At 37.4% G+C, this 22417-nt stretch overlaps 1 protein-coding gene across 1 annotated transcript in view; it reads right to left on the bottom strand.

The window, feature by feature from the left end:
* LOC136261185 (uncharacterized) overlaps window positions 1–22417 on the bottom strand; it is a 149807-nt gene that overhangs the window by 21389 nt on the left and 106001 nt on the right. Inside the window, exons 54-71 of the mRNA XM_066055159.1 lie at window positions 21977–22303; window positions 14384–14701; window positions 13311–13577; window positions 12994–13263; window positions 12819–12927; window positions 10157–10427; window positions 10062–10101; window positions 9186–9527; window positions 7869–8192; window positions 5100–5417; window positions 4061–4378; window positions 3743–4009; window positions 3416–3685; window positions 3239–3347; window positions 2472–2751; window positions 2380–2419; window positions 1668–2009; window positions 1167–1490 (exon numbers count right to left, since the gene is read on the bottom strand). Coding sequence (XP_065911231.1) covers window positions 1167–1490; window positions 1668–2009; window positions 2380–2419; window positions 2472–2751; window positions 3239–3347; window positions 3416–3685; window positions 3743–4009; window positions 4061–4378; window positions 5100–5417; window positions 7869–8192; window positions 9186–9527; window positions 10062–10101; window positions 10157–10427; window positions 12819–12927; window positions 12994–13263; window positions 13311–13577; window positions 14384–14701; window positions 21977–22303 — 4536 coding nt within the window. The remainder of the gene's footprint in view (window positions 1–1166; window positions 1491–1667; window positions 2010–2379; window positions 2420–2471; window positions 2752–3238; window positions 3348–3415; window positions 3686–3742; window positions 4010–4060; window positions 4379–5099; window positions 5418–7868; window positions 8193–9185; window positions 9528–10061; window positions 10102–10156; window positions 10428–12818; window positions 12928–12993; window positions 13264–13310; window positions 13578–14383; window positions 14702–21976; window positions 22304–22417) is intronic.

The following is a 22417-nucleotide window of genomic DNA, read 5'->3' on the forward strand; positions in this document are numbered from 1 at the left end:
TCTTTAAAAGTTATTGTAGGGATTAGAGGTTTGATTGAAGAAAATATGTGTATAGGCAAACCAGGATTGGATAATGTCAGTGCTAGATGGACTATACAAACACGACTATGTTGACTGGTATAACGTGACAGTAGGTGTAACATAAGGTAGAGAAATAAAGTGAAATACGCCTATTTTTTATTTTGCGATGGTTACTTTTTTATTTTAGCGAGGTCGCAAGAAAACTATGACGACTCCTAAAGATTTTTTTATCACGTAACGCAATACAAATCTATTGAGAGATGTTGCGTAATTTAGGACTAATATTGCAAAACCGGCCCTACACGTAAATAACTCACAGTAGTGGCCGCGCGTCTTTTAATTGGGCGTGCGCTTTGTAGTTTCTTGGCCGTGCGACTCACTACCGTGAGTCTTGATATCACAAGTAGATTTATGCTATAAGACCATACAGCAACATAAAATATTATGTGCAGCATAATTGAGTATGTAAATACTTTGTTTAATGTTGCATTTCTTCCCCATTGAATAATTCCACTAATATACATCAGGGGCATCAGAGTAAACTGAAAGTGGTAAGACTCAGTCTAGGGGGCATGCCCCCCAGGAAACTGTACACTTTGAGATACTATCTGGAGGCAGTTTTCTGGCTAACTTACCTGACAAGTGTCAATGATAATTAGCTAGCTAGCTAACTTACCACCTGACAAGTGTTCAATGATAAAACTTGTCAGTGATCAACAAGAGTGTACCTGTTTAACACTTACCATTTTAGTTTTATTAATAAGTGTAAGTAATGTTTCCAAAGTAGGCTCAAAGCCAAATCTAAACATGACGATATTTGAGCCAAATCTACACATAACAATAATTATTTTTAGAGGCGCTTGATACGGATGAAGTTGACAAGAAGTTGATCTGAGTGAAAACAGTTTAGATAAGTGTTTTTCTGTCAACTGTTGCCATTAATATATGCTAGCTAAGTCTTGCATGTTCACCACTTTTAGTTTTAGCTTCATTAAGTTTACAAGTTCTTTTTTTTTTAATTCCAGCCAAAAAGTGGTAAGGTTCTGGTCTCACTGGTTGCACTTACTCTGATGCCCTTGATACATAGAATATTAAGTGGTTTATATTTAGCTATGTGATACAATAGTACATTCACTAAACTATACCATTTTGTTTGTCACAAATCACTCCAGCATCCTCTGAATGACTACAAGAACTAGTAATGTTTAGTCCAAGATGTACACAATTGGCTATGCTGGCTTCATTTCCAGAACATGTAACACTAGATAGCAAAATGGGTCCTGATCCTTGACCAAAACCAGCTGAATACACTGCTGTTCCTGATGATCCAAATCCCAGTTGTCTACACACCACACCAGCATCAGTATCATCCCATCCATCATCACACACTGTACCCCATTCACCATTGTAGTTCACCTCAACTCTTCCTTCATTGTGTAAAGTACCTGACACTAGTCTTATGTTTAGATCTGCATTGCATAGAAAATTTAACTATGGAACATGAATGACATTAAAGACTTTTACATACGTGTATTATGTATTTATAGTACTTCTATATGGATATGAAAAATAAAAAAGGAAATCCCTTGCTTGCATGCTATGCCTTATATCTGTTTAGACATTCCATACTGCACAAAATGTCTTACTTTGCAATCCACTACACCTCATACCAACATCCTTGTCATGTGTACAATCCTCTATTATCCCAACACCAGGATAGGTACACTCCACCAAGCTGGCTTCATTTCCATTACACATAACATTATCCAACCATATTGGACCACTCCCTCGTCCATATTGAGATGATGATGAGAAAAATGTACTAGCACCTGAAAACCCAAGTGTCCTACAGACAACTTCAGCATTGTCATTGTTCCATCCATCACTACATATTGTCCCCCATACACTATTGTACAACACTTCTACTCTTCCTTCAGAATATGAACTACTACCAAATAGTCTGATTGAAGAGTCATTCGGTATTATTCCTAAAATTTTGCACAACATAATAAATTTTAATTGTTACCTTTACTATGCTTACAATTAAATATGTAACCGGAACTGTGAAAATAGAGCATGTGGCCACATAAAATATGACAACTATTTCAAACTTGCATGCATCATAGCTTTTTATTTTGTTACGCTATTGTCATGCAATTTTCATCACTTTAAACATTTAATTGACCTTATATAATGCAAGTTATAAAAAACAGATATTTTATCCCAGGACTGAGATATAACTTATAATATTGTGATGGGATGTATCATTCCCTATTTTTGCAGGCCCAATCACATATATGCAACATCATGATTTATTTACTGAGTCTATTAACACACAAAAGACAAACACATTCATACCAATTGAAGGCGATAGTTTACTGGTACCAAAGAAAGGAAACTATAAAAAGGGAACACAAAATTGTTTTGTTCACACAATAAATGGAACTTACTTCACTAGTGTGAGCTGCAGAGTATGCTCTGATGAAATAATAATATGTCTGTTCCTTGTGTAGTGGAGCATTATAAAAATGTCTTCCAGTAACTGGATCAATAGTGTCACTACCACTACCAATAGTGAACAATGGGAGGGATCTGTTGTATGTCACAGAGGCAGTGACATAGTATGGTAGATCACTCTCTCTTTTCACTCGATCAACTGGCAACAGTTGACTTTCCTTTATAGCACTAACATTTTCCAATAGCTCCAAACTTATCACAAAAAAAAAGTGGCTGTGTTTGAAAGAAAGCGGAAGATTAAGTTTTATTGCATATTATAAAATTGTTTGACTATGCACTAAGTGTAGGTAGAAAACAAGTACATCACAAGTAAACTATTGCCTTAGGTGATTCACACACATGCACACGCACACAATATAGCTTTGCTGATAGCTTGCTACAAATTGACTCCTAAAATCCTGATTCTATTTCTTGCAATATAAGATGTACACATCACAACTACTTTGTGTGTAGTCGGAGTTATTGCAAAGGTTTCACATAAAAAGTTCACTGTATATTGTAAATATTTAGACCTTTCAATGCAGAATATTTCATAAATTCTTTGACAATTTTACAAACTAAAATGCACTGCTACTTGTTGGTGGTTTGTTTGTGCAAACACACCTGCCTAACAAGGATACTTCAGGCATGCATCAATAATATCACATACATATATAGCCCATAAGCACTGTGACTACAATGTATAAACACATGTATATACCTGATGGGACCAGCAGATTCATCAAATATTGGAAGAGATACAGTTATGGTATTTGATGATGGGTTAGAACTAACTTGCTTTAGTACAATATCAGAGCTAAATGATGGTGCTGCAATGAGCAACACATAATACAATAGAATAATGTACATGTATGTACGTATTTACAAAGGTTCTTACCATTGATGACTAATGTACCATATGAGTCTGATGTCAACTGTTTTTGTATTAATGTCACAGTACATTTATATATCCCCTGGTGTTGTGGTAATACTCTACTGATAGTAAGAGTACTCTCTACACTGTTATTGGATGTTTGCAGTAGAGAACCATTGTGGTACCAGGTAAAAGACAAGCTACCAAATCCAGTAGCTGAGCAAACGAATTGAACACTTCCAAACGCTTTGGCAGTAGTGATGTTAGGTGCAATTGAAACAGCTGGTGGTGATACTGAGTAGAGAAGTATAAAATTCTACAACTGCAATGTACACACACTTAACTCCTTACCTGTAACATTAAGTAAAGCATAATCAGATGACACCTGTCCAAACCTGTTCTCCACAATACAACGATAGTTACCGCTGTCTTCTTCTCTTACTCCTGATATTACTAGTGTATGTGTTGTAGTACTGAGAGATGATTGTGATCCTTGTCTTTGCCATGAGTATGATAAAAATTCTCCTTCAACAAGACAAGTAAATGTCACACTTTCATCACCAGTAAGAATCCCAATTGTTTGATTCTGAGGTGGTGATGTGATAATTGGCAATCCTCCTACATGGATGTGATTGATAAGAGTAGAGCAATTGCTTTCTATAGTCTTACCAAAACACCTCACTCCAGCAAAACTTGACAGTTGATCACAATTACCCATTACTCCAATACCATTGTGTGGACACTGAGAGAGATGAGATTCATTTCCCACACAACCAACTCCACTTAACCACAATGTTTCACTATCATTATTTGTCACTTGGTAAGCTGTACCATTAGTTCCCAAATGTGTCTCTTGACAAACCACAGTAGCATCAAATGTGTCCCAGTCATTAGCACACACTAATCCCCATATACCATTAATGAACACTTCCACTCTTCCTTGTCTAACAGTATGTAGTCCTGTATGGTTGACTCTGACTGGTAACACTAGAAAATTATATTGGATAAAAGTCACAGTGTAGCCTCCTGGCAAATTAATGTATGCATTAAGCAATATTTTGTTTCACACAATCTGTGTTGCTGTGTGAAATTAGGACCTTTATACGGCACACATGACTGCAAGGTTTTTTAAACATTGACCATATTGGTACAAGAGTCAATCTCGAGATAACCCTAGTGTAAAGTTTCTGCACTATCAGACTAGTGTTTCCACACTAAAAAGCCTTCTACTTGTTGGGTTTGTTTTTAGTAGTTGGATTTCTGACTGCCTGTAGAACAGTACTAGATGTGTTTACAACTCTGTGAAGGCCAAGGGCTGACTAGAGATGATTGTTACACCATGAGGGGCTGAACTTGATAAGTGTACATATTTTATGATATTTTACCCATTCAGCACAATATGGTGCCTCTTACAGGCTGTTATTTATCCTACCACCCCACTGACTACCACTTAAGGTATGGTGACTTTATGATAGAGCCAATTAACCTTAAAACTTCCAAATATGGTGGAAAACTCTATATACATTGCTATTGGGCAATAGACTATTGAAAAAAAATGGATTGCTCCATCTGTAGTGAAAAATGCACATTTGTAGCTGCCATGGCTGGTAAGTGACAATAAAAGTACTATAGGACATTTATCTGTGAATCTATAGTCACATTTTATAGCATTTGAGCAAAGATACCATGGATGTATGTATATTATTACCTGGCACAGCTCCACTGCAAGCCACGCCAACATCTTTACTATGACTACAAGATCTTTTAATTCTAACCCCAAGATGACCACAGCTGGCCAGTGTTGATTCATTACCAGAACATGTTACTCTATCCAGAAATATGGGTCCTGATCCTCGAGATGGTTTAATGCTTCTTCCAAATGATCCAAATCCCAGTTGTCTACAGACTACACCGGCATCAATATCATCCCATCCATCATCACACACTGTTCCCCATTCACCATTGTAGTTCACCTCTACTCTACCCTCATTGTGTGAACTACCTCCTACCAGTCTGATTCCAAAGTCTAAAAGAAAAGGTTTCATCTTTCCATAACTATACAGGCACACGTAACTATATAGGCACACACAACAAAAACATGCTTAAATATGCAGAAACAGTGTATTGCAGGTCATAAGAATTATCCATACTAAAAAAACAACAAAAAACCATGCCTCATCTTGTAGCTGCCTGGTTGACAGCATATTGCAGGGAAAATGCACCTATTATTCTGGGTACTATGTACAATTATGAATTTAAACTTCATTAGGGACTGTAGAAAAATTTGAAATAGGGATATCAGTCCACACTAGTGCACATAATCCCTACAGTTTGTTGGTAATTGTGTAGCCATGATATGAAATATGCACCGATATGGATGCAGGTGTAGGCTATCTCCCTTATTTCACTATTTTGTTTCCATGACCCCAACTCAAATTTAAATTCTAATTTTACTTGCATGTGCTTGTTTGTTAACTTTGTAGTATCATAATTCACCACTAGTCTCGTCCTTGTAGACCCATTCTCTGGAGTGGCGTTTATTGTTTAGAGATTATAAGCACCCCCTCTGAAAGGGTCTACCTATTACCTTCTTGTCTGAGAAATCGCCACTCTGGTGAGTGATAACTGGTGTTTAACAACTACACAATAGGTGACGATTTGAGGTAAACTTTTTTTAGTTAAGTCTGTACTGCAAAGCCATCATGACACTTATTGTTTACTCATCACATCTTGTAATATCTTGTGTAGTTGTTAAACACCAATTATCACTTTTGAACAAAATAGGAATAGGCATTTCACCAAATCCTAGTGTCACCCTGGAGAATGGGTCTGTAAGGATGAGACTAATTCATCACTAGGAATCCCGTGCATATGGTATCAAAGGAAAGTATGGGATCAGACAGACATATCAGGAAATGGACATCAGAAAGTTAGTCATGTTTCCGTGAATATCAATTACTGTAAGCAATATTTCCACTTTTCTGCTTTGCTTTGACTATGATATACACAGTGATATGTATTGTGAGGAGTACAAGAAGTATATTTTTGATCAGTCCACTCACTTCATGACTAGAAGGCATGATGCTAGAAGATGTGACATGAAAATTTCCAATTTCATTCTATATAAATGTGATAGCCAGCACAAGAATCTATACTTACACTATCCAAAAACAAATACCTTCATGTTAGTGCATGAGAAAAAAATGGAATGCAAAGGAGGACATAGATAAGTCCACAATGTATGCTTGCTAAGAAAACATGCGTGGGATTAAAAAAGAAGTTGATGGTAACAGGAAATAGCTGTAATGGTGATAATAGCAATTATTGTAATAAATTCAGTAATATATTGGCTGACACTTAGATTCCACATCATTTTCACACTAGCCACATACGTTTCACTCTTTCTGCAGAAGCTTGATCAGACATTATTTCATTTTGTATTTGTACACACTAGTCTGTGAATGGCTTTGAGGGTTGCATTTGTAATCATGTCTTCTATAGGTACATGGCAAAATTAGTTAAAATTACTCCGTTTGTAAGTTGTAATGTGCTAAATGCTCTGTTAGACTATATTACTGTTTTATTATTCAGCAATTTTGGTACCCATGCACTGTATTCCTATATGAACACTTGCATTAAGTACAGATATGTTTGTCATGCCTATACTTCCCAAGTCAGTGTAACAAATAACATACTGTATAGTAAAAAAGTTTGGCGAAAGCCTACCATTGCAAAATTGACAAAAAAAACTTTGGCGAATGAGGCTTAGTGTTTAGCTACCACATACTGTACAGCTCAAATACAACATCACTCCACGTGAGTGTGAGTGATTAAACAACTTATTCACCAATAAAGAGGCGTGGCAGCCATTTTGATTGTGGGTCTTTATCCCTTGCATTGAGGGATGATAACTCACGATAGAAACAGCTGCCACACCCCTTAATTAGCAAGTCTTTTAATCGCTTGCACTTTCGCATAGCGACGTTGCATTCTAGTAGTAGCTGCCATACAAGTGTAAGCATCGTTCACTGATTCTTGTAATGTCGAGAGCAATGTATGGATTTTCATGAACTCTTGTGGGACAATGAACAAACCTCGTGACAATCGAAGGGAATGCTTGGAAATTCCCACAATACCTGTCACGATACTTCAATACCCATCCTTTCAACATGGCTAATCTGCTCATGTGATTGCTAAAAATAATTGACAGATAAAACTTTGGCGATTGTAATGCTACTATTGCCACATTTGCCAAACATTTTTACTGCCAAAGTTTTTTACTATACGGTATAGTCTTCTAGCTATTTAAACTGTCATAATAGTGGCATGGTCTCTTTAAGTGAACACACTAAAATCACACTTGGAATGGCACAATTGTTAAAATCTAGCTACAGTGCGATTGTCTTGCATTTTACGTAACTAGCTAGTCATTTTGAATTTGGTAAATACCAATAATTTAACCAAAAGTCAATCATACCATTAATTCTATTACAAATCACTCCAGCATCCTCTGAATGACTACAAGAACTAGTAACATTTAGTCCAAGATGTGCACAATTGATAATACTGGGTTCACTTCCAGAACACGCCATACTAGATAACAAAATGGATCCTGATCCTTGACCAAAGGAAGCAAATCCAATGGCTGTTCCTGATGATCCAAATCCCAGTTGTCTACACACCACACCAGCATTGATATCATTCCATCCATCATCACACACTGTACCCCATTCACCATTGTAGTTCACCTCAATTCTTCCCTCACTGTATGATTTTCCTCCACTTAATCTCACAACTATATCTGCAAAATATAAATGTAGCTACAGTGCAATACCAGTTTTTACCATCTATAATCAGACAATGGTATTGTATGTATATGTTAAAGTATAGCACGAGCAAGGCTATGCTTTAAATGATTTATGAAACTTTCTAGTCGTGTAGCTTCACCATACACTAGGACTCGTAATTAACAAGTGTTGCACGAACTATTAGCAGCCTGAACGCACACAAACTAATTTAACAAAGTAACTCACACATATTTCACCATAGTTTGGCATAGTAGACGTTTATTGCGTCTTTTGGCAGGTTTTGTTCGCAACCCACAATCGATTCTATTGTGAGTCACATGGTGAAGTATTTCCGTGATATCTCCAGGACTTGTCCGTTTACATTAACAAACGTAACAGCAACGTTACCTTCTCCCACCCATCATCGAAGCATTTAGGTATGTCTATAAAAGCAATCCAGTGGTGGAACTCGTATTAGCTGGGGTGATTGATCACTCAGCGCGGCGAGGCTATCAGCCTTCACCGGCTTGGGTGATTAGTCGTACTGGCGCGAGCCCCGTAGGCTATTAGCCTACACTAAGGCACGTGGGCAACTGTGCTTTATTGCCCACAAAGAGTGCTTTATTGAACCGCAAAGAGTGCTTTATTGAACGAATAAAGCACTCTTTGCGGTGCAATAAAGCACTCTTTGTGGTCGATGAAGCAGCTGGCCGGCTGAGAGTGTACTTTATGAAATTTAAAGTACACTTTTTCCTTTGATCTCGCCCACGCAAAGTTCTATAAGATTACTTAAATACATGTTCGTAATTCATCATAAACGTAATTAGTCATAGCTATACTTAGCCTTAGTACAGATGTAGTGTTTACTGAACATTTAGCTTTCACTAAATGTCTTAAAAATTTCATACCCTGTTTAAAAGCATTAAGGACTACAATATCAATAACACTAAAGAACAAACACAGTCAGTGCATGCTATTTGAACAGTGATATAATACAGTATGCATACTTTGGAATCCACTACACCTCACACCAACATCCTTATCATGTGTACAATCCTCTATTATCCCAACACCAGGATAGGTACACTCCACCAAGCTGACTTCATTTCCATTACACATAACATTATCCAACCATATTGGACCATTCCCTTTTCCATACTGTGAAGATGTAAGGAAAGATCTAGAGGCTCTTGGAAACCCAAGTGTCCTACATACAACATCAGCATTGTTATCATTCCATCCATCACTACATATTGTCCCCCATACACCATTGTACAACACTTCTACTCTTCCTTCAGAATATGTATTTTTACCAACAAGTCTAATAGCAGAATCATTCAGTAATATCCCTGTAACACATATAAGAATGCATGATAATTGTACAATGAATTGTATCTAGTATTAGGGACGTTGACCATAATTCATGCACTTCAAACATCCCTGTATGACAGTGATGTAATTCAAACTTGGCATACATGATTAGTGCTTCCAGTGCTGATAAATATTGATTCAGTCTGCAGAAAAATAAGTACCACTGCTTTCTACTTGTTATTTAAAGTACTGAAAATTATCTACCAGTCAATCAGCATATGGAGTCATTTACGGTGCTGTTAAAAGCTGTTGTGTTTTACTCAGCTACACATTTAGTGATTTGCCATAGTAGGTATTCATTTTAACAGTAATTGTCCATAAATCATATAGTGCTTTGTTTATGATGTGTACAGTAACTAAATTTAATATTCTCACTTATTAAGACCTGTGTCAAGATACTACGCCAGTTTTACAGGTAGCACCAATCTTCCTTAATTTATTATGCACATTGGCAGTATGCAATCAACTTATGGTCTCTATAGTGCAATTAGTAACATTGGCAAGTAACGTACCAACTGGAGGAGATATTTTGCTGGTACCAAAGAAAGGATACTACATAAAATATGAAAGAAAATGAAGTACACTGCATACTATCAAATGCACTTACATCACTAGTGTGAGCTGCAGAGTATGCTCTGATGAAATAATAATATGTCTGTTCCTTGTGTAGTGGAGCATTATAAAAATGTCTTCCAGTAACTGGATCAATAGTGTCACTACCACTACCAATAGTGACCAATGGGAGGGATCTGTTGTATGTCACAGAGGCAGTGACATAATATGGGTGAGCATTATCTTGACCAATTGGTAACAGTTCCATGTCCTCTATATCCTCTGTATCTTCCAGTGATTCTGAGCTTATCACAATCAAGTAGTGGCTATGTGAAATATGATGCATGGACATTATACTGTATGTGTAATCAATACACATGACAGTGTGTAAAGCAGCCAAGGAAAGCTTGTGTGTGGACTTGTAACATAATTACAATAAGTTGTATTATAGAACTTTGCGTGGGCGAGATCAAAGGAAAAAAGTGTACTTTAAATACCATAAAGTACACTCTCAGCTGGCCAACAGTGCTTCATCGACCACAAAGAGTGCTTTATTCGTTCACTAAAGCACTCTTTGCTGTGCAATAAAGCACTCTTTGTGGGAAATAAAGCACAGTTGCCCATGTGCTCTAGTGCAGGCTAATAGCCTGCGGGGCTCATGCCAGTATGACTAATCACCCAAGCCAGTGAAGGCTGATAGCCTCGCCGTGCTGAGTAATCAATCACCCCAGCCAATACGAATTTTACCACTGGATTGCTTTTATAGACATACCTAAATGCTTCGATGATGGGTGGGATAAGGTAATGTTGCTGTTACATTTGTTAATGTAAATGGACAAGTCCTGGAGATATCACGCAAATATTTCACCATGTGACTCACAATAGAATCGATTGAGGGTTGCGAGCAAAACCTGCCAAAATACGCGATGAACGTCTACCATGCCAAACTATGGTGAACTACGTATGAGTTATTTTGTGTGCAGTCAGGCTACTAATAGTTCGTGCAATGCGTGTTAATTACGAGTCCTAGTGTATGGTGAAGCTACATGACTAGAAAGTTCCATAAATCATTTAAAGCATAGCCTTGCTCATGCTATATGAACAAATAAATACTCGGTGCTTGGCCTCAATGCTAATAAAGCACTCGGCTTCGCCTCGTGCTTTATTAGCATCTCGGCCATGCGCCTCGTACTTATTTTTCATATAGCACTCGTGGCTATGCTTTAACATATACTTGTAGTATGGTGCGTGGGCAGATCAAAGGCTGCCACCAGTGTTACAAATCAGTTGTAAACCAGTTTACAAATAATTGTAGTATGGCTAAGTATCTCCTTTTAGCCACACAGTCTGGCCACTAATTAGTTCAAAGATTTCAAACAAAACCAAGCACTAGAGCAACACAGGAAGTCACAATACAAGGCTAATACATCAAGGAGGTAAATCGCTCTGGAACGAATGAACACACTCGTCTCAATGAATGGGAAGCAGTACAACCGCTGGGCTGAGCCTGGTAATACCATACGCTCATTTGCCAATAAATTAAGTTAACCAAGACTATTATAGCACTGCACCACTCAACAATGAATATCAGACACTTCAGCTATACCTGTTTAAATTATGCGGAAGCTGTACAATGGCTGGAGTGATTGGCATCAATGCTGGCACCTCGTACTCGTGCATAACAAACGCGCTACTAATGAATAAACTAGTTAGCAATGAATTAACTAACCATCAAGACAGTAATTAGTGAGTAAAATCGTTCCTTGTACACAGCGCTCAGCATTAGCCAATATTAGCCTTGCGTTCTTGCTCCTTCCGTGTTACAAATGGGCGCCTTTGATCTGCGCATGCCCCATACCACAAATCAGTTAGAACACACCCATTCAGTTTGTATCTGATTTGTAAATACTCCACCCTCGGGCCTGTGGCCCTCGGGTGTCGTGTTTACAAATCAGATACAAACCTCATGGGTGTGTTACAACTATTACTTATACAGGAAAAATTTAAAAAACACATCCATATATAGCTTGGTCATTCAGTAATGAAATCATACCAATGACTTATGGGATAGTTTTCATGTGAAAGTTAAGCTAAATTAGTCTAGTATACATGCACCCCTATTCCTTTGTAATAAGTTCCTTTGTAATTTTCTTCCTTTTCTTTTAGTACATCCTAGATAACATCCTAGCAATATGCACACATTTTGAGGAATGTAAAACATCAAATTTGTGTATAGATAGATGTGATCAGTCTTCAAAACTTACAAGTATGATTTTAGTCATGGCTAGGTAATAAAATGCTAATCGAAAATTGTCTGCACATAGGTTATCCATCATAGCTCAAACTTGTTGTGGTTTAAAGAAATCTGAGTATTAACTATGAATCATAACACAAAAACCAAGCATGTATAACAAGTGCAATCAAAATACTCTTAATAGAACAGTCACTGAGAATGAATGCACAAAACATCCTCAAACCTGGAACTTCCACATCTACTATTGGGGTCACTTATCCAAACACCGTAAACTTTTACCAAGAGTTAATCATTAACTTGTGATTTTATCATACACATGCAAATGAAACTCCTAACTATATGCACAGAATTGTCAATTTTGAAATAATTGATATTTCAAATATGCTCTTTTTAGTTTGTTTCACCAAATCCGATATTTTATATGGTACAGATGTGTACAGTAGTTTGATAAAACTATCATTACCTGATGGGACCATCTGAGTCATCAAGTATTGGAAGAAAAACATCTATTGTGCTTTCTGATGGATTAGAGCTAAACTGTCTCAATAGAACGTCAGAGTTAAATGAGGGTGCTACATAATAATAACAAAGCGGAATGATGGATCTTATTTAAGTTCATGGAATATAAAAGTTCTTACCATTGACAACTAATGTGGCATATGAGTCTGATGTCAACTGTTTTTGTATTAACGTCACAATACATTTATATATCCCCTGGTGTTGTGGTAATACTCTACTGATAGTAAGAGTACTCTCTACACTATTACTGGATGTTTGTAGCAGAGAACCATTGTGGTACCAGGCAAAAGACAAGTCTCCAAATCCAGTAGCTGAGCAGTTGAATTGAACACTTCCAAACACTTCACCAGTAGTGATGTTAGGTGTAACTGAAACAGCTGGTGGTGACACTAAACAGAAAAATATAAAAGTTAGGTACACACACCTAACTCCCTACCTGTAACATTAAGTGAAGCATAATCAGATGTCACCTGTCCAAATCTGTTCCTCACAATACACCGATAGTTACCACTGTCTTCTTCTCTCACTCCTGATATTACTAGTGTATCTGTTGTAGTACTGAGAGGTAAATGTGATCCTTGTCTTTGCCATGAGTATGATAAACCTTCTCCTTCAGCAAGACAAGTAAATGTCACACTTTCATCACCAGTAAGAATCCCAATTGTTTGATTTTGAGGTGGTGAGAGAATAACCGGTATACCACCTACATGGAGTAGCCACAATGGCAATTAGTTGATGACATTGTTTTACAAAGCAAAATAAAACTTCTTGCACATACAGACCACTGAAATATCAGCTGTGGGATGGCATCTTGTAAGGTATAGTGGTGACGTATCAATTTTCACTATGCACATGACAATTGTTAACTATAATTGTCCTTCTACTTGTTATGTTTACTTTGTAATAACCTGCACATACTGCATCAAAAAAAAGAATGGTACCAGACATACATAAAATTAATTTTGCATCTGAATGCACACCCAACAATCAATTGTTGAAAAGTAAAGCCATTACACTATTTTCCGCCCGTTACACAGTGTTACAAATGAAAAGCAATACAAGAAGCATCTCTGCAATCAATCCAGTTGCTGCAGAAAATATCAGTGATAAGCATGATAGCCAGCCAAAGGGGAGCTGGATCATGCTCCCATGAATTGACACCTTGTGTTTTCAGCAACAATAACTTGGACACAAAGGTAGGTACATGATGCATGTATTGAATGTACTGCAGTATATGCTGAAAGGCACCTGTCTGGTAGTGAAAAATCAAGCCCATGCCCTTAGCAGTTATAAAGTTATGCTTGTCTGAAGATTAGTAAGTAAGTTAAGGTATTGTGGAGCAGACTTTAGGGTGATTTTTTTTGTTACTAAGAGCTGCAATAATACAATACTTGTGTAAAAATTCAAAACTTTATGGTTGATGTGTACCTCACTAATTTAGTGATGCTTCAGATAACCAGATTATATTTACATATCTGCCTAACTTTTGGTAACAATACCCAGTCTTACCAAAACATTTCACTCCAGCAAAACTTGACAGTTGACCACAGTTACCCATTACTCCAATACCATTGTGTGGACACTGAGAGAGATGAGATTCATTTCCCATACAACCAACTTCACTTAACCACAATATTCCACTACCATTATTAGTCACTTGGTAAGCTGTACCATTAGTTCCCAAATGCATCTCTTGACAAACCACAGTAGCGTCAAATGTGTCCCAGTCATTAGCACACACTAATCCCCATATACCATTAACGAACACTTCCACTCTGCCTTGTCTAACAGTATGTAGTCCTGTATGGTCGACTCTGACTGGAAACACTATATAGAAAAGCACATCATATTTAATTTAAGACATACAAATCAACAGTATAACATTGAAGCAAAAACTTGGTGACGATGTAATGGCGCATATTCATTACTCGAATTCGCGTAATTAGAAAATACGGTCGGAGGGGCATGTGTGTTAAAAGAAATAACTGTGATGATGGAAAACCTCGCGGAAGACGACAAAAGGCTATCCAAAATGAAGGTTACAGAATTGAAGAACTGGCTCGCCAGCAGGGAAGCACCAACGAAGGGGAGTAAAGCTGAATTGATCGCCAGGTAAGATATTCATAGGCTTATTTATACGTGTTTGTAGTGGCATCCCCCACGTACGCCTGTGGTGAGACCTGTACTATAGCTATCCTGTACACGTAGGTTTTACAACTACACTTAAACGAAGGTCTATTCCCGGGGTCGACATCTGTTAGGGTATTTTTACACGAGAGCTTGCTTTGTTACAGTGTATTACAGTACATGTAGGATGTTGCTTAATGTTTACATTAATATTTCATCTTATATTGTGTGTGGAATAATTATTAGTGTCCTTATAAACATTACACAGGGTGAAGGCTTGTATTAAATATGGAATTAAGGACAAGATTGATTCTAAAGGAGTAGACATTAATAATCAAGCTGATTGCACTGACTTAGAATTCTCAGAAAGTGGATGGGAAGAGTTCGTAAAGGCTCTTACGATCACTGACAAGTTCCATTTTACTTTTGGTGAAATAGTATCTTATTTTGTAAATCAATCTGTCTCCGATGGACTTTCTGCTGATGATTTCAAAGCAATCAATTCATCTGCAGAGAACTTGTTTCGATGTGGACACATTCAAGGCATTCAGGTATGTGCTACAGAAGATAACCTGTTTTTAAAAGCCAAGTGCTTACCAGAGATGAGAAAAGACAGAGTCTACTTTCTCAAGATGGCATTGAATGTGAACAGTTGTGATATCTTTTATGCTGAATGTGGATGTCCTGCTGGAGTTGCACCACAAGGAAGTTACAAGCACATTGGTGCCTTTTCCTATGCTTTAGCAGACTTTTGCAGAGTACGGTGTTTGCCAGAGTACATGACTTGCACAGACAAATTGCAGGAATGGAACCAGCCAAGTGGGAAACGTGTAGAACCAATTCCAGTAGACCACCTTGGTGCTCGTCGTCAAAAATTAAAACCAGAACAATCTCGATCAAGAGGCTTGAAGGCAGTATTTGATCCTAGGCCATTGAAGTTTAGAACACCTTGCCCACAAAGGTTAGAGGAACTCCGTTGCAATCTTTTGAAGCTTGAAAAGCTACCGAGTTTCTTGAATGTTATTCTGCCATCAGTTGACAAAATTCAGCATGATCATAGTTAATGTATCAGAAGTGGTGAAGTTTCAGATGTTGACTTCAATGGCAATGAAGAATGTGATAATGACACAGCAGCTTTGCCAAACCAACTTTTTGTGATCCTAGCAGTTGCAGTTGAGCAGAATATTTTGGAGAAATTGATACTTACAGCTGAGGAAAGGGATTCTATGGAATCATGCACCAGACAGCAATCTGAGTGTGACAAATGGCACAATGCACATCGTCTGAGAATCACTGGCTCCAAAAGTGGCCGTATTTTATTGCAGAAGAAAAGGACTGTTTCATTGCTTCAGTTTTGTATATATCTTAAGATCATGCAGCACCTACCCAAACCTATCACTTGGGGTATCAACAATGAGGATAAGAATGGAAAAAAGATGGTCATGATGGCATTGAAGTCACTAGGGCAGGATTTGTGGTACATCCAAGGAAATGCTGGTTTGGAGCTTCACCAGATGCATGGGTTACTGATCCATCTGTAACAAACCCACAGGGCATAGTTGAGTTCAAAAGTCCATATTCTAAGGCATTTGTCCATCCTCGTGAGGCTTGTAAGAATGTCGACTTCTACTGTTCCATTATTGATGGACACCTGAAAAGAACACACAGTTATTATCACCAAATACAACTGCAATTACATGTTTTACCCAAATCTAAGTGGTGTGATTTTTGCGTGTATACCACATGCGGCATTGCAATTGAAAGGATTTACCCTGACCCTTTATGGGAGGATTCTTTTTGTAGTCAACTTGACGATTATTACATGCAACATGTTTTACCCGAGCTTATATCCCCAGAACACAAGCCCAGTTATTATTTATAGAACATGCATTGTACATAGATATACAAGTTTCTTTTGTGCATAATTATGTAATATGTATAATAACAATATCATTACTATACAGGTTTTTGAGTACACATAGAATCAATAATTTACATTTACTTACACAGAGGAGGTGAAAAATTTGCTAGAACACAGCACACAAAAAAGATTCTATCTGCGATATCTGTCAATGAGGAAGGTATGGTCCGATCAAATATATGAAAATTCTTAATCCTTTCCATGGCTCTTTCAACATGCATCCGTAGGGATGCGATTCTTCTAGTGGACACTAATTCATTTTCTGATAGTTGCTTTTTACCATGTAAAAAAGGAGGTATATTGAACCTCACTCCAATAAGCATCAGATCTTCTTCAATTTCAAAGCCTCTATCAGCCATAACCGAGTCCCCTTCTTCCAACAAATCAAGAATTCCACTCTTCCCTGTCAACTCTTTATCAGAAATACAGCCTGGATATAGTGAGGAAACGAAAGTTATAGCACCGTCTGGTGAAATACCAACTAATGCTTTGAAAGTGTTGTGGTTTTTGTAGCTAGAAAATGTCATTTTTTGAAGCTCTGGTAACTGTGGTTGCTCCACAAATATTACTGTGGCATCAATGATGACTCTGGTTGATGGGTACTTTTCTCGAAATTTCCTTGGCATATTCATTTGCACTAGTTCTCTAGGTGGCCACAATGGAATATCTTTGAGTTTTAGATACAAAAAATTTATCCAAATGCAAACTATCCTGGATACTGTTGACTGACTAACTTGGAATTGATTAACAATGTCCTGCTCAAAAAGGCCAGCACATAAACGTAGCATAGTTATAAAGAACTCTTCAAGTGGAGGTAGTGCTCTTGATTGACATCTCTTAACTTGTTCGTCAGCAATAAGACCATCATGTGAATAACTCAGGTGATCCACAGCCGGCCCAAGATAATCAAACTCTTGAGGGCAAAGAATGAACTAAACCCTGTATAATAACATACTTGAGAGTCGTTGTTTTTAATGTTTTCTAATCGAAACAGTTTGCTGTTTGCACTGGCAAGCTCCTCCAATAACCTTGTGTTCTTTTGCTTTTCTTTACGAAGCAAACGTTCTAGTTCCTCTATGCTTGGCCCTTCCCTTTGACTACTCTCACACTTACTACACACTGACACGTTTGTAGCATCACTTTCTGTGGAGCTCGAGGTTGGGATCTCCACTTCTGGGCTGCAGCTCGTGTGCTTGGGCTGTGGCTCGACAAAGGGACGATCTTTAGGGGGTTTTCGAGTAGCAGTTTTATCGCCTGTGCTTCTCACTGGAAGGTGAAGAGATGGAACTTCATCTGGCCTTAACAAACGCCCAGCTGCATTCACGAAATGAATACTGCAAACACGAGTACTGCCTTTTATCGGTAGATTTGTCCTCCTGATCACATGAATCCATTGCTTCAAAATGGCTTTTCTGTTCAACGGCAACTTAAAATAAGAAAGACCTATTTCTCTGTCCGATCGATTTGAGCAACCTGGTACACAGCAGGAGTGAGTCATCACTAGGAGTTATTCCAAATAATACGCATGCCCCTCCGACCGTATTTTCTAATTATGTGCATTAGAGTAATGAATACGTGCCATTGGTAATCAAATAATGCTATCTATGCAAAAAAAAACTCAACTTGTTTGTGCACACTCTCCATTTCTTTACTAGTATATATTTCTAAAAATTGTAAATTTAAAAATGAAGTAAGGATCTTTGCAGCATAAAGTAGTGAAACAAGATATGAATAATGGTATTACAGCATAGCTCAGTGGGAAAGTCTCTACTTTGGCATTTTTTCCCACTGAGCTATGCTGTAATATCATCATTCATCTCTTGTTTCACTACTTTTTGCTGCCTAGATCCCTACATCATTTTTAAATTTACAATTTTTAACAATACTATTTTGTTAAGTTTTTTTTGTAGCACAGCTAGTTGCAATGCAACTTGTGACTGTTCTACTAGAATATCATACATAAATGTTGTATTAGAGTGACTGTTGTATTAGAGTAACTGTTGTATTAGAGTATATCTTGAGTCAGCCAAGAGGTGTGCAGCTAGCTAGACCAATAAGGGGTGAGATCATTTTGTTTGCTGTTAAGTAAACAGCTAGATTGTTAAGAGGTGTGGTCTCACGATCACTATTAGCCCACTTAGATCATTAATTGATGGGCATGGTCACAAACCTATTTCAAATATCCCAGTCATGAACTTGCACATATCTAGTCTTATAGTAGCGCCAGGACTGAAGCACTTCTGAAATCCAGCTCTGAAATATTTATGAGGCATCTATATATGTTTCTGAAAGAAAGTGTTGATATATATGGAAAATTAATGTCTCGATATGATTTCGTTGGATGAAGAAGAAGACAAGCAGCCTCATTGAAGATAACAGAAAAGACAAGGTGCGGAGGGCCTACACTCATCGGAATCCCAAAAGGCACATCCCACTAGTGAGTTTGTTATTGTGGCTGCTGTGTGCTACTTTGTTTGGCCTCTAGCCTTGCGACTGTGGTCAATGAGTGAGGCAGTGAGACTAAAATTCGAGTTTTAGCGATTTTAAAATTTCTATATCCAGCTACCTGTAAGTGTTTTGTTATATTTAATGGTTTTATATATTATATGGACTAGTACTATTCCATAAAGGTGATTTTGTCACGTAAAATGTTTCTAGGATGATCTTCAAAGGCAGAATTTTGGGAGGCACGTGAAATTTTCAGGGTGATCCCTACTTAAATGGTACTACCGTACTGATGGATATTATCTAGACAAACAATAGCCAACTACGAATATTTGGAGCTACAAGGATGCAGTTTAAAACACTATATCATAGAGTAATTATAGGAAACAAACCACTGGAAAATTTTTAATGTTTGCAGAAACAAGTTGAATGTTTTCTGTTAACAATAACTGCACACCTCAACTAGGCTTTGCTTGCCCTGACACTGCACAAGGCATTAGTAAGTTGGCGTCAACTGACACTTGTATAGAAGGTTTTAGATATTGGATATTTACTAAAGTGGAGGTTTCCAACTACATGAAATAAAAATTTTAATTTGTATCAAGACTACATACATAACAAAAGATATACACAATTTGAAAAAAATAACACTGCATTACTGAGCAAAACATCTGGTTGGCTATTTTTCATTGGCATGGTAGATAGGAGAAACATTGGGTGTAATTATTTTGCACATGTATGCCCCTTCCCCCAGTAGGACAACTTCTGTAATTCACAAGTGTTGCAACACATGGCAATACGACCATACAAACTTTCATACATTCATAACGCAACAATGCATTAACTTTTACATAAATTGCAGACACTGGAGAAAAGGTTAAACCAAGTCAATGATGAAGACAGCTACAGCATTAGACAATCAGTCAATAATAGGAACAATCATGAAAACTAGCGTATGTACAGTAAAACAATTGGCAATTGTGAACAAGAATAACCAGAAGAAATCAGCAGGCAGATGTCTTGGTTTCTTCTATGATAGCTATGCAGGCAGACAGTTAATCAGAACTACATTTAGTGCTGTTAGTGGAGATGCTGCAATTTTTGCATCCTTAAAATGAGGTAGGGGTCTAAGCAATAAAAAATAAAAAGTGAGACAAGAGATGAATGTGATGGTATTATGACATATCTCTGTGGTAAAATTCCTACATTGGCATGTCATACCAATTATTTTGTTCAATGCCAAAGCAGGTATTTTCCCACAGAGCTATGTTGTTCATCTCTTGTCTCACTGGTTTTTATCATTTAGATACCTACTTCTTTTTTGGATTAATATTTTTTTAATATACCAGTTTGTTTATTTTTTGTTATAGCTACAGCTATGATATGCACATATGACTGTTTTATTAGAAATATTGAACATGACTGTTGTATTAGGATGACTGCTTTATTAGAGTATTTTGAGTGGGAACTGTACTATATGTGATATTTAAGAGGCATGGTCATTGTTTTCCACCGTGCCACCAATAACACCAATAACAAGCATGTATGTAATGGTCAATCACTACAAGTACAGCTAGACCATTACGGTATGTGTCCTTCAATTGTTATTGGTCCAGCTGTACTAAATCACAAAGGGACATGTCGTTCAATTGAATCGGTCCAGCTAGATCGTAAAAGGTCCTATCATGCAGGCAGAGTGTCTGCCAACTGTCTACTGATAACATTTCAGCTTGAGTGCTTTAAATAAATTTGTGGCATTAAAGTGCTGATACACAAAATTAATGCCTTCATATGGTTTCCTAGAAGAAGAAGATGACTAGCATGGTTTTAAATGAAAGGCATGGTGCAGAGGGCAAGCACTCATCAGAATCTCAAAAGGCACATGCCACTGGTGAGTTAGTTATTGTGGCTAAAAATGATGGTCATATGATGTATTGTTTGGCCTCTAGTCTTGCAGCTGTGGTCAGGCTGGCAGGTAGGCAAACCAAAAATCGGGTTTGAGAGATTTTAAGAAAAAATGTAATATTAGAGATTATAGATGGTTTTTGTAGGTTTACTGCTATATTTGACTAAGGCTCTTCCATTAGGCTCGAGCCAATTATGCTTTGAAAATTGCCTACTATACTTTTGAGCAGTGCTCAAAAATTCAGCCTATTATGCTCAAAATTATGCTCTTAAAATCAAGATTATGCTCGAGAGCTGATTGTTTTATTTCCTGACTGTTGTATTAGAGTACGTGACTGCCCTATTAGAGTATCTCGATCTTATTTCCATAAAAGTATGAATAATCAGTCAAGAAATAGTAAAAATAATAACACTGCAAGGTTTTGTGATATGAAATGCAGTGTAATGTGTTCATGTTAAGCAGTATTTTTGGCACGCACATTGTGTGTTTTAATATAAATTCTTGAAAATAGTCCTATTATGCTGGCATAAAGCTTGATGCTTTTACTAGCCTATTATGCTTGAATTTATGTTGGCACAATTGGCGCAAACCTATCTTTCATAATAGTATTTTTTATGCTTCTAGGTGTTAATGTATTTATTAAGTCCTGTACATTGAGTAGCATATACACAGGCACATTGCATATAAACACATATTAGTGTACCTGATACAGTTCCACCACATCTCATTCCAGCATCTTCACTATGACTACAAGAACTTGTAACATTAACTCCAAGATGACCACAACTGGCCAGTGTTGATTCATTACCAGAACATGTCACACTATCCAATAAGATGGGTCCTGATCCTTGACCAAAGGAAGCTGATCCAATGGCTGTTCCTGATGATCCAAATCCCAGTTGTCTACACACTACACCAGCATCAGTATCATCCCATCCATCATCACACACTGTACCCCATTCACCATTGTAGTTCACCTCCACTCTACCTTCATTGTGTGAACTGCCTCCTACCAGTCTGATGTTAAAATCTATTTATAAAGAGAATCACTTAATATTGACACAAATAGTAATATACAGACACAAAATATTCTATTCATTTTGAAATGCATGACAGTAACTGGCACATAATTATGGTAGTAGCT

The sequence above is a fragment of the Dysidea avara genome, chromosome 7 (assembly GCF_963678975.1).
Source record: "Dysidea avara chromosome 7, odDysAvar1.4, whole genome shotgun sequence".
Taxonomy (NCBI): domain Eukaryota; kingdom Metazoa; phylum Porifera; class Demospongiae; order Dictyoceratida; family Dysideidae; genus Dysidea; species Dysidea avara.